Consider the following 12,677-nt stretch of genomic DNA (forward strand, 5'->3'; position numbering starts at 1 on the left):
TTACTTTGTTTATTGGTAAGGGTAGTTCTGCTATCGTTTCTAGGTCGGTACATGTCATTACTGCTGAAGACCTCAAATTTCAAAGAAAGAGGTCATCTTGAGACTAAACAGTTTTAATGATTTTCTTATGATATGCGTCTACACTTACCTGTTTACCATTTTTGGGACATTTGCTTCTGGATCCCGATAAAATTTACACTTGTCAAGGAAGCTCAGATTATACAACAACAAACTAAAGAAATGTGTTACAACTGTGTCTGTTTTAATATGGCAAATGACAAAGTTTGCTTACTCCAATACCTTTGTAAACAGATAATGTGTGCTGAATCTTGCGTAGGAATATTAATTGCATAATATTTAGCTTTTGTCTACGAAACTGACTAATATGGCACTTAGAAAATATCACTATCGCACATAATTCACTGTAAAGATTTGCATTTGTTCGTTATGACTTTAACTACTTTACTCTTGTGCTTTCAATTAATTAATTTGTATGTCTATATTATGATAAGTAAAGATTAAATTTCGTTTAAACGTAGATGTGTCAACCCTACGATTTTGTCAGTAATCTAAACCTCAAAAGCGAAAACAATCTGTAAAGTTATTCCAAATACACAAACTTTGCTTATAAATGGCTTTTAAGAACGGAAAAGTGCGGTCAGTGATTTAAGTTAGATATTTCTGTAATCTCCAGACGCTCGTCCCCCTGTGAACACAAACTTAAATCCATCCTGAAAAGTAAAGCAATGATATAAGAATCGATATTCGTGAATGATAACGATTATACAAACACTCGCAATTTTTATTTTATACGAATTTTGATTAATTTCAACTATATTCATACACTCCTAAATCAGCAATTTCCTACTCAAATTACGAAACATATACAATGAAATGTTGTTCTCATATGATAAATTCTCAGGAAAATGCAAAAGTATGTACCATAACATTACATAATGTGAATGACCATCTAAACATGTTTTCGGTCGTTGAAAAAATGTCGCATTTATTTTTTTCATATTTTCCTAGATTAAGAAAAAGAAGTTTTGTCTGGAAAGTTGCAGGGAGCATGAAGGGCAGTGTATTTTAATATCTTAACCAGTTACATGTACACGCGTACCTTGATGAGTCCTGGTAACTTCCGCCAGACAGTGACATTCGGAATCCTTTCAATCCCGATACTCTTCTTATATAACGAGTTGTATCCAACCCCTCCTATAACGTACACCAAAACAAGCGCAAGAGCTCTGGAGAACAAGAATATCAATTCTTCAATATATACCAGGGTTCTGAATATTAGTGATAGCATTGCTTCAAAATGATATCAAAGTACTTTGTGCAGAAATAGAATGGATTATTGGTATACGGGTAACATTTTAAATTTAAAATCACGTTCATATCGCATTACGTTATGGAGATAATTTTAAGATACAATAAAACCTCACTAACTCGAACCTGGTTTACTCGAAAACCCCTAATTCGTCGAACACTTCCTTTGGTCCCTACATAGTTCATACGTATTCAATCAACCTCGAATTACTCGAATACCATATATTCCTCGAACTTCGATCAAATCAGCACGAATTCGAGTAAGTGGGATATTACTGTATATTATATATGTATTGCAACTTTATTTACGAAAGGATACTGTTATACTTACACCAAACAAACAATTGTACCAACTGAAAATGGGCTCACGTTATCCCCAACATTGTCTCCATAACAGGTGTATTTGCTATGTAGCTCAAAATGCTGTTGGATAATACGAAATAATCGTTATTTGAAAAAAAATACATATGAAAAATGTATCGTGTCTTTGAAACTTACCGGTATATCATATTGTATGATAATGGCAATATCATGATTCCATAAGCCAATTTCTTATACATGTTTTAAATCATCTTTCTTTTATTATATATATATATATATATGTATATTTGTTAAGCTTTCCTTCTTGATATTTGAAAAATAGTATATGCAGTTTTAATTATATACTTACAAATTGACCACTTCCGGGATCTATCTCAAAAAGGGGCACGAGGAGGCCATCTTGTGTCTGATCACATAATAAAGCAATATGAGCACTCCTAAAATACAAAACATAAAGATCATGTAAAATTGTTCGAAAATGAAGTGATGATATATTTGGTCATAGTATATGAGAATAGATAACTTAATCATGTGAAGAAAAAGAATATACCTGATCACTCGTCAATGAATTTATGTTAAGGACAGGTAAATTTATCTCGCTTTCAAATATGAATTAAGCTATAAAACGTATTATGTCAGATAATGAAAGAATAACGGCATAACATAATTACAATATTTCATACAGGTCAAATATGTAAGCATGCAAATGTCCATATTTAACAACGCATATTCGTGTGTCAAAAAATCGACATCTTGTGTAACTAGTTTTTGCAAGAGAATGGAATAAGAATTCATATGACAGGATTAAAATCTTAATTTCTTTTAACGTCTATAATTAGTTTTTGTTTTCATTCACTTATTCACTTTTTTATTTTAAAATTAAAAAAATTATATAAATAAATAAAAGCACAGTAATGATAACGCGGAAATATAAAAAAAAAAAAAACGCATATACGTCAAAATAGGATGCATCAAGTGCTTTAATTCTAATATTTGGTGAATTTAAGTGACAAGTTGCTTTGATTTAAAAAAAAAATGTAGAATTGATGATCTAATGGAATGTTGACGACACACGAGTTAAAATATGTAGATCAATAAATAACGAACTGCAGTTAAGTCTCGTCAGCCATGTACGTTTGGATTAAAAAATATCGAAATTCAAGGAAAGTCAGGAAAATAAGCCTAAACAAATGCTAAGATTTGTAAGGAGTGAGGCATCTATCCCATAACAAATTTCGTAACTTTTGGAATTGAGATTATTTCAAAAAGAACATGATGAACTTGTGTATATTTTGAACAGGCGGTACAAACAACAGAGTTTGATTGCTTTACCGTTGAGTAATTGGTGTGCCTGTTTCAATATGTCGGTAAGAGAGCTCCACCTGGCCAGCATCATTGGTGGAGAAGGCAGCAGAATCAGTAGTCCCCAAGTTGAAGTAGACGGCTATAGGCGGGGCCAGATGGATGTGACACACCTACAATAACAATAGACAGCCATGTTGATTTCATTGGAATACCAGAATTGTACAAAAACAAGACTTTAGCATCTTTCAATATAAATTCAGAGTTAGTCGAAATTACAACAAAGGTCATACCTAAGGTATATGGATTGAAAAATATATATATTTTGCATTGGGCAAGTTATACCCTCAGATTTTTGTCCGTAAATATATCAAGATTAGATTGTTCAAAAGAGCCATTAGTAAATATAACTTTTTAGAAATGAATACAAAACAGATTAATGTATCTATCCTAATTACCCTATATTATTTTAGTTTGTGTAACGCGTAACAAAAGCAAGCTCTTTTCGTAGCGTTGTCGATTACAGGTGACAATATTCCATGCTCCCTCTTCCCTGTCGACATTTTGTGCCAGTATTAGTTACCTACCTATTGATTAGTTAGAAACATAACCTATTACAAAATGATACATAAACGAGTCTCTATATTTCCGTAACAAGCTTACCATTATTTTTTGAACGTTAATATGTCATAAACGACCCTCTAGAAACTTACAGCAACACCTTGACATGTTGAGCTTGTAGGTTGTAGGAAGTCAGCACATGGGTTCCAGGAAAACATGTCATCACTGCCTGGCGTTACAGGGACATCATAAAATCTAGAGCAAAATCAATTTATGATAATAAACATGTATGTTATGTTTTTCGATGCCGATTTGTACCTTAATTTACTGTGTATTGCCCACACCGGGGGGGGAGGGGGGGGGGGGGGGGTCATGTTGCTGTTGATATGACGTTAATAAAACAAAAGCAATCGCCTTTCCTTGTTCTTTTTGTTCATTGTTAATTGGAATCCATTAGGAGGAAGTGTTTGCCGTGGTGTCAGGAGAGACCATGAATAAATTTTAACCTTCTTTATAAACACAAACGCTCAAATATCAGCCAGACGTGGAGCAATGCCAAGTGGTATGGTACCCATATAGGGAAACACCAACAAAAACCTATTTAGCCTGTAGCATAGACGCCTTTTTCACAGGCTTGTTTATGAAGTTATCAATAAGTTGATATATAACAATGAGCATGACTTCATATTACGTAGTATCTAGTTTCGTGTCATTAAATTGTCACAAAGAGTGTTAGATTACGTGTTCTTTCTCCCCAATCGAGCCAAACAACTCTACTTTATTTGTGACGTCATTTTTCAGTTCGGATGTGGTAGTGACTGGTACTCGCCGTTAAAATTGTCAGTATAATGTGACCGAGTGGGTGTCGTGCTGGGTGTGAAAATTCAGTCTGCATGCAATTAGCCAATGATCACCGAGTGCCCAAATGATCCGTAAACATCGTTTTTCTATTTAAGCCGAACAAATATCCGGTTTATATTGTCATCAAATGAAATAACACATGTCGCTTTTGCAATAATGCAGAATGTAGCAAGGGAGGCACGAAAGCCTCATCCTTTGAGGAGGGGGCATTTGTCGCGTGACAATATCATACAGTGGGGTAATGTGTCTAATTAGACTCCTCTGGGGGTCGTTGTGGAGGTAGGGTAATAGTCTTGTTGAGTGTTATGTAACCCAATTTAGAGACTTTTTCAATATTTATCCTACCACGACATTGGATACCCGTCACCCTGTATCCTGAAACCATTAATTCGTCACTCACACATTATTTTATGTGAAATATTAATAATATACGGATACATAATATCATACCTTGGTGTATTTACATCGCTACTAGATAACGGTGACAGGTCGATCTTCGTACCGTCGGGAAATTGACACGAGCACGAATCAATCTGTTGACACTCATCCGCTGTCACCATCCCGTCGTTAAAAATACATAGGAGGACCACAACAACCTGTAACGTTTCCAGTACTAAATTAGCCATAATTCCAATTCATATAAGTGTCCATGTTATGAAACCCCAATTGTCTGCACTGATAAATCCATATTTGATATTTCACATTCCCTAAGTGAAGCCGCTTGATAACAATTTGAAACTGATAACTACAGCTGTATACAGATTAATTCATTGAATAGGCTAAGTTATCAGATATCTATAAACAATATCATTTTAGATATCATTATGAAATCAGTTTAACGGGAGCTCAACTATCGATACTATAAGGCCATGAATGAGGCCAAAAAGAGGAGATATTGGGATGTTAAATGTAGTCTAGAAAGACGAGAGACGATCAGTTACTTGAGTCGCTTGTCACGAATCTTGCGAGGGTGGCACCATGTACAATGTAGCTGTTCGTCACGACTCTTTTCGCGGGAAATTCAAAAGCGGCACGGTAATTGGTTAAAGTGATATCTGGTTTTCATATAAATGCGCCACATTTACATTTCTGTCATTGCAAAAACAAAAACAAAAAATAACAATAAATAATGGTGATTGTCTTACCAGCATTTGAATTATTTAACTTAAAACATAAGCATTATTATCTCAATTATTTTTTAGTTTATGAAGTCAGACAAAAAACGGATGGGCATTCCATCCGTTCTTTTGTCTGTGACTTCATAAACCCAAACAATAATTGAGAATAATGCTTAATAAACCAAACAGACATCCATACTACAGACTAATCGATATATGAACGTTATATCTAATATATTAAAGTTTATCAGGACAATATATAGTGACATGGGAGCGACCCGTCCCTACTCCTAACGCTAAAGTCCAAATGCCAATTTGAGATCAGTTTAGCGTTATATTTTAACATCCTATCAACAGCTATGGTCATTTAAGGACGTCCTCCCTTGTGTGCAAGATACATGCTGCCAATCAGAGTTCCGAAAGTAAAATAATATATTGACTGTAGCTTGTCTCGGTTTGAAGACAAAATCCATGACCTACCCTGCCTTGGCGAACACTTAACACTAAGGCAAAAATCAGGGTATCTGTTTCAGGTGTGTATTAGGAAGATGACACATATGGTACTCCGAGTGGCAACAATAACCAGTAATCTTGACATCAATACCCCAATTCACCAATACTTTACCTCAACAGTTTTGGAGGGTGAGGTTTCGTCCCAGAAATATACAGAAGGTCATTTCTATGACAAATTGTCAATGACATTAATCCGCATTACAGTGAGAAATTACATGCTTGACCTACAGCCATTTTGGTTATAGACTAAACTGGCAGTAGTGTAGAGCATCAGGGAATCAGTGTTCCTGGATAAGGAACAAGAAAACAGATTCCAAAGAAACCCAATGCGGACCTCCGTCTTTTTTTTTTTTTTTTTTTTTTTCAGGTTCAAAATAATTTTATTTATCAAAAGCAGGCATGGAGTATAAATTTGTGTCCTCACGCAGGAGAAGATTCATTCGACACACATCTCTCTATTTTCCGTTTTTGTTTATTTACTGTTTACTTGTAAATATAGATGACAAATGTACATACGTGTACCTCTCAGCTGTAGTTAGAATCCAGACAGTACGCTAAAGTGACAAATATTTGTATGACAATAATTTATGTAACCACACATACATACCATACATGTACATACATACATACATACATACATATATACATACAGTTCATGTGTTTACATAAAATAAGCAGACTCGACATCAATTGAAAAAGAAAAAAAAAATTCTACATTTATTTTGAAAAATACAAATAAATTCATCCAATCACTGAGGTGGACTCTTTACGATGCGGGTGTACACATATTCCATTGGTGCAGATGTATTGCCCTTGATAGTTGCCAATAGCAACACAGACACACGTGTTGCATCCATCTACGGCTTGCCATTGGCTGTTGAAATGGTACCAAACGTTCTCCCCTGCTTCTTTATACCTGCAGTGTCCATACAGGTCCTGGTGTGGTTCGGCTATTTATAAATAATGACATCTATACAAATGTATTATTAGGGTATAATTATACGCTAGCCTAAGTTTATGTGCTATGTGAAATACATATTTATTCGATGCGTTATTCGTGTTCAAAGCTAAATTTGTGTAAAGATGCTTTGGAACAAATAAGTTATGATGCTGTCATAAACAGTCATATGTATTAATTTATTCTACTAAGTCAATAACTACCGTGTAATATTGAAGTTCAAATTACTAACCTAGGCTGAAGTTAAGGCAATAGAAATATTTTCTATGAAATCAAGATGAATATTTCCTGACCAAGTTTATTGTTATTATTGATCCATAAATGGCATATGTTAAACCGTCATACGGAAGTCATGCTGCTAGTGTGTACCGAAACTGATGATGAAATAAACATCGTGATATTGTTGAAAGACATAATTAGGAAGAGTATTTACATTACCATTAAAGATAGCAGTTAATATCAACATCCTTGATTGAAAAGCAGCTCGAGTTTCCTCTGGCCCTGACACCATACCAGACATAGTGTCACGGCCAGATGAAACCCGGGCTAATTGAAGTTAAGGCAATAGAAATATTTTCTATGAAATCAAGTTGGGAATTTCCTGATAAAGTTTATTGTTGTTATTGATCCATAAATAATTGAAAAGCAGACAACTTGTTTATATACTAATGGTGAAAACGAAATACCTGACCATAAATATATGCTTTCTCCTAGACAGTAGGTTATTACATGATTTGTTTTTGTAAAAGGAACTCGATATCTACATGTATGAAATAAGTTATATGTTCTTTTTAACCGTCTCTATGTATGTCAGTGTAGTCCAACGTGTTTAAAATTGCAAGTAAATGATTGCATGCTTTGTTCTTACTACAGCTGAATGAATTGTAGAGGGTAGATAATAACAAATCCTGTTATTATAACAGATATACGTAAAGGAAAAATAATACAGTTATTTTGTTATCCCTACTTACCAAATGCAGAATTGGAGCACGCTCTACCCGTACATGCTAAACCTTGTTCAGTACACAAACAAGTATTACATCCATCACGTGCAGTGAAGACATCACCAACGTAAACACCTACGGTATCGCCGTATGTACACGCGCGACTCCCTGCCTGGTGGGTAGGCCCTGAAAAAACATGGTTATATTTACATCTCTCCCTTCTTCAGCTTAGTATATACGCAGTGCAGAAAGGCTCAGCGGATTAATATGCGCGGGAATCGGTAACATAATTATGACGTCGTCTATTTATGACGTTACCGGAACGTCAACTTGACGGTGCCATTTTGAAAGGACTTATCAACACAATTTTAGCGTTTTCTCCCGTTACCCGCTGATCTCTGCACAAAAAGCTAATGTCAACTGAGTATTCTGTCAAAACCTAAACTGAATATTGCGGAAATGGGTGCATATTTAACTTCTCCGCGATCGAGGTAAGCTAACAACAAATGGATGAAGCTTACAGTTCCTAGAGAACATTTGACCACGTCACTTCTAAACCTGTGTCAATACACACTGTACTTGACAACCATAGTTCTGAGAAGAAAATTGTGGATAGGGAATATGTCAATTAATCAAAAAACGTTAAAGGTGTTAAACAAAAATGCTGAATTGCTTCCTTTAATTTTGTTAAAAATACTGGTGTTTTTACGTAGATTCACTGGCACTATATTATCTTAAATTAGTAACCACGACTGACGTAGTCAGCCATTTGTTCATAGCTTACCTCGTAGAGAAGTTAAATATTCACTTATTTCCATAATTTTCTGTTTAGTTTTTGACAAAATACTCACTTGACATAAGCTTTTTATACATAGACCATCGGGTAACAGGAGAAAACGCTAAAATTGCGTTGATCGTTCCTTTCAAAATGGCGCCGTCTAGTTAACTTTCTGGTAACGTCACAACGTCATGGTTTTCTATCCAGCTAAAACATTAGCATAAACATGATAAAGGCTCCATACACGGGCCTGTAAAAGCAGTTAAGGGTTTACAAAGGAGAAATATAACAATGGTTGCCAAGGTTACCTTTTGTCAAGCATTCATCAGTTGTGTTAGTGCGGACACATCTGACCCCGTATGGTCCAGTGTAACACACGTGACATCCGTCTGATCCTACAACGGCCTGACCATAGGTGTTGTCAGAACAGGTACAGTTACTTTGTACTGCTGGTACCCGGACTATTACAAAAACAAATTAAATCGATGTTAAATTTCAACTTTTATTTTGTGCTATTGTTTATCTTTACAAAACCTGAGCTAAAAACTAATGATTTATTTTTTGCAATAGAAAATTGTTAACACTTAGTTTTGAATTAGTAGTGAAGTAAAATAGGTGTATAATGTGCCAAATATGAGTATATTTCGTCGTCTTAAATTATTTCCCTTATAGAAGAATGGCTGACCTTAGAGTAAGTATCAAAATTTATCCATATAATTCTTTAAAACTCACGTGGCGTGGCGAATTGTTTAAATAATTAAAATCGATAGACTTGCAGTCCAGAGAAAATCACCTCACATTGAACGACATCCAAACGAGGATAAGTCGTTCAATTTGTAAGTAAATAGAATGTGAAGGGAGACAACCTAGAACAAGCGTACATAATAGTTTGTTTCCCCTAGACATTACAATAAAACGATTTGTTCGGGTTTATTTTTTATTTTTGGGTCAAACTATAAAAATGACTATTTTTTTCTCACGCCTTTTCGTTACATTACAAATATTATCCCTTAGAAATGTTATTTTTCTTATCCATAAACTATATTTACTGTTAAAATGTAAATAAAACTTCCGTGAAGGTCACTTATCAAATTGATGGTAATAAACGTAAATTAATATAAATTGTAGATAGTGATTATCTACTGGATAAGCATTATATCATGGTCGAATGGTGACATGTAAAACAGACCTGTACTCAACCACACCGTGGTCAACACTATCAGAAGTTTAGCTGCCATGTTGTGAGACAATGTACGTAGGTTTTCTTATCTATAACATCACGAAAGGACAAAAGAATAACAGGTAGGTCTTCAATCCGGCCATTGTTTGGAGAGTTTACACTAACAAAATAAATAATAACCATAAACATTAGAATTATCATTAATACGGAAACACTCAGTTTGTTTTCTCAAGCAAAGACTGAAATGAGAATTTTGCACACATTGCTTGACAAAGAAATCGGTCGTTTTCGAAATCTCACAAACACAGTTTATAATCACTGCTTTTGTTAAAGAGGCTTGCCCGCAGAGAGATCAGAAAAATTGGCTAATAGAAAAAGATTTTTTACACATGACAGATTGTTGGAATTGTTGAGTTTTTAATTTTATTTTCCTTATAAAACGCTGAAAAGTGATATTAAAACCTCATTTTTTAAATATTATTTATTTAATCGCAACCCGCAATAAGTCTAATTTGATTGACACATCAAAGAAACAAGCACGTGCACAGTGCCGCACAGTGATAACTTCAAAGGCAGCGGCGATTTACAAAGAAGATTTGCCGTTATATTCCATACATTTCCCTCTCAGGTTGAGTTTTAAAACGTCTTTTAAATACATATTCTGTAATTGTTTTCAAGAAATAAAGTCGGAAAGCCTCTAATTTTGTCACATAGAAACGTGTACTGAAGTTTATTTAGTGATCGGAGATGTGCCGTTTACCGGTCCGTCTGCGGGTAAGCCTCTTTAAAGATTATGAACATCTTTCCAGATACTATTAGGTATTTAAACATATTGTATTAATTCAACATGGATCTTCTCTTTAGTGTATATCGACATCTAAGTGCGTCGACACTATTGAATACCCACAGTTATCATAATAATGTCTACAGCGAGAATAACGCACAATATTGTAGATTCGGTAAAAATTGAAAGAAATCCCTTATTTTTCTGTAGGACAGCATTACTGGATTTAAGGGGAAATCTTTAATTCTGTAGTGCTTTGCTATGAAGTTAAGTAATTTTTCTACGTTGAGGAATATTGTTGAGACAGGGATCTAGTCATGATGGCGCAAATGAGCTTTGAAACCCGTTGATATGAGTGAACACTGCAATCGCAAGCAGATCATTACGAATGTGACTTTGTGGGGAAACTTGGTGCAGTACATTATGGATAAATATTGTCAAGTACTTGTGATAAAATGCCATTACAACATGTATCTTATTGCATGTTCATGGTCCATATTACTCACCTATCCTATCCTACCCCGCTGTCATATAGCCCCGATGTACTGCCTCGACTTGCCTCTGTGCCTGGCTAGTATCCATGTTTTTGACCAGCCTACCCTTCCGTCCTGAATCCCCTGTTAGTGCAGTGGTACAGATCCACGTAGTATCCATCCTTATATAATTAAATTACTTCTATTTCCTTCGTGTCATTGTTCCCTTGTCCTACGATGAAGCTCTCTTCATTTCATATCTCGTCTGGCCATAATTGGGGGAATTTTAAGTTTTTTCTGGGATTTTGCTAAGTTTTCAACGATATCATTGATGTTTGGTAGACTTTGTGATCATGACATGTAGTTGTGCTTTCCGGAGCGACATTAAAAAATCTCTTTAACGTTATTGATTTGTAAATCGATTGTCACAGTAGGAACACAAGCTTCCAGGTCACAGCTTCATATAAAAGCATTGCCCTCTCGGCGATTGAAATTCGCCTTGTTTATACAGTTTATACTTTTTCCTGGGTTTTGATATTATACGAGTTGTATATTCCTTAAGCAGCATTTTGAAAAGTCATTGAAAGAGTCATTGCCCTTTGTTCCAATAGACCTTTCGATCATTGTTTGGGAATTTTGTCATTAACTTTACGCTGATATCTCTCGAGACTTGGAACACTTCTTTATTAGGCCATGTGTACGTTTTCTTTAGGATAATTTCGATTGTGTGATAAAGTTATTGCTAAGAATCCTTTCATTGTCTCCATCTAATCAAGTGGTCATTTTTTCTCATGAGCTTGGACAGAGATATGAAAATTCAGATGTTTCCTCAGTGAGATAAGAAATTAAAGTTAAGACCTACTTATTTCATTTACAACGTTTCTATAGGAAGCAAACAGACATTGATAATTCATGGCATAATAATACAAGATGCCCAGAGGGCTTGCATCGCTCAACGGGATATTTCGGTAATCATGGCAAAATACACTAATTTGATCTATATTTCAAATATTTTCCTACATATGAACTGCCTCTTTCAACAATGGTTCCAAGTACAGGTAAACCAAATCCTGTCATTCCTGAAAAAGGATTCTAAGTTTTTTTTTATATATATATTATTTCCTATATTGGGCCCGTTGGGCCATTGTTCTCCTGTCCGCTGAGTTCCACTTCCTTTGTTTATACAAAATTAGATCTCATTTGGCCAATGTTGCTCCAGACCAATTGTAATCAAAATCTAATCAGGCGTTCAAGACAAGTAGGGATTTAAAGGATTTACTTCAATTTCCCATATTTGGCCCCGGCCCTCCGGCCCTCCGGCCTCCGGCCCTCCGGCCCTCCGGCCCCAGGGGACCCACACCCTCCGTTTATACATTCAATCACTTTTGGTCAATAATGCTCCAGACCATTTTTTTTTTCAAAATCTTTTCAGGCGTTCAGGACAAGTAGGGATTTAAAGAAAATGTTGGCAGGCGACAGAAGATGGATGGACAGACGAACGCCGCCATGGCAAAAGCACACCGGTCCTTCAGACCAGGTGAGCTAATAAATTATT

The 12,677-nt window shown here is 35.3% G+C and overlaps 1 protein-coding gene across 1 annotated transcript; it reads right to left on the reverse strand.

Annotated features, from left to right (window-relative positions):
- Window positions 1-241: 241 nt before the first annotated feature.
- Window positions 242-5,120, reverse strand: LOC117344180. Its single transcript, XM_033906835.1, has 7 exons — window positions 4,825-5,120; window positions 3,666-3,768; window positions 2,983-3,125; window positions 2,000-2,087; window positions 1,661-1,752; window positions 1,121-1,247; window positions 242-731 (listed from the first exon to the last, which is right to left on the reverse strand). The coding sequence occupies exons 1-7, from the start codon at window positions 4,998-5,000 to the stop codon at window positions 672-674; spliced, it is 789 nt and encodes a 262-aa protein (XP_033762726.1). The 5' UTR covers window positions 5,001-5,120; the 3' UTR covers window positions 242-671.
- Window positions 5,121-12,677: the final 7,557 nt, after the last annotated feature.

This window comes from Pecten maximus, chromosome 15 (assembly GCF_902652985.1).
Source record: "Pecten maximus chromosome 15, xPecMax1.1, whole genome shotgun sequence".
Taxonomy (NCBI): domain Eukaryota; kingdom Metazoa; phylum Mollusca; class Bivalvia; order Pectinida; family Pectinidae; genus Pecten; species Pecten maximus.

Excerpts from the sequence above, each read along its gene's own strand:
- LOC117344180 (XM_033906835.1), bottom strand. The coding sequence starts at position 5,000 with ATGGCTAATTTAGTACTGGAAACGTTACAGGTTGTTGTGGTCCTCCTA. Across the intron at positions 3,769-4,824 it reads AGCGATGTAAATACACCAAG|ATTTTATGATGTCCCTGTAA; the intron begins GTATGATATTAT and ends ATTTTGCTCTAG. Across the intron at positions 1,248-1,660 it reads GGTACAATTGTTTGTTTGGT|AGCTCTTGCGCTTGTTTTGG; the intron begins GTAAGTATAACA and ends CTTGTTCTCCAG.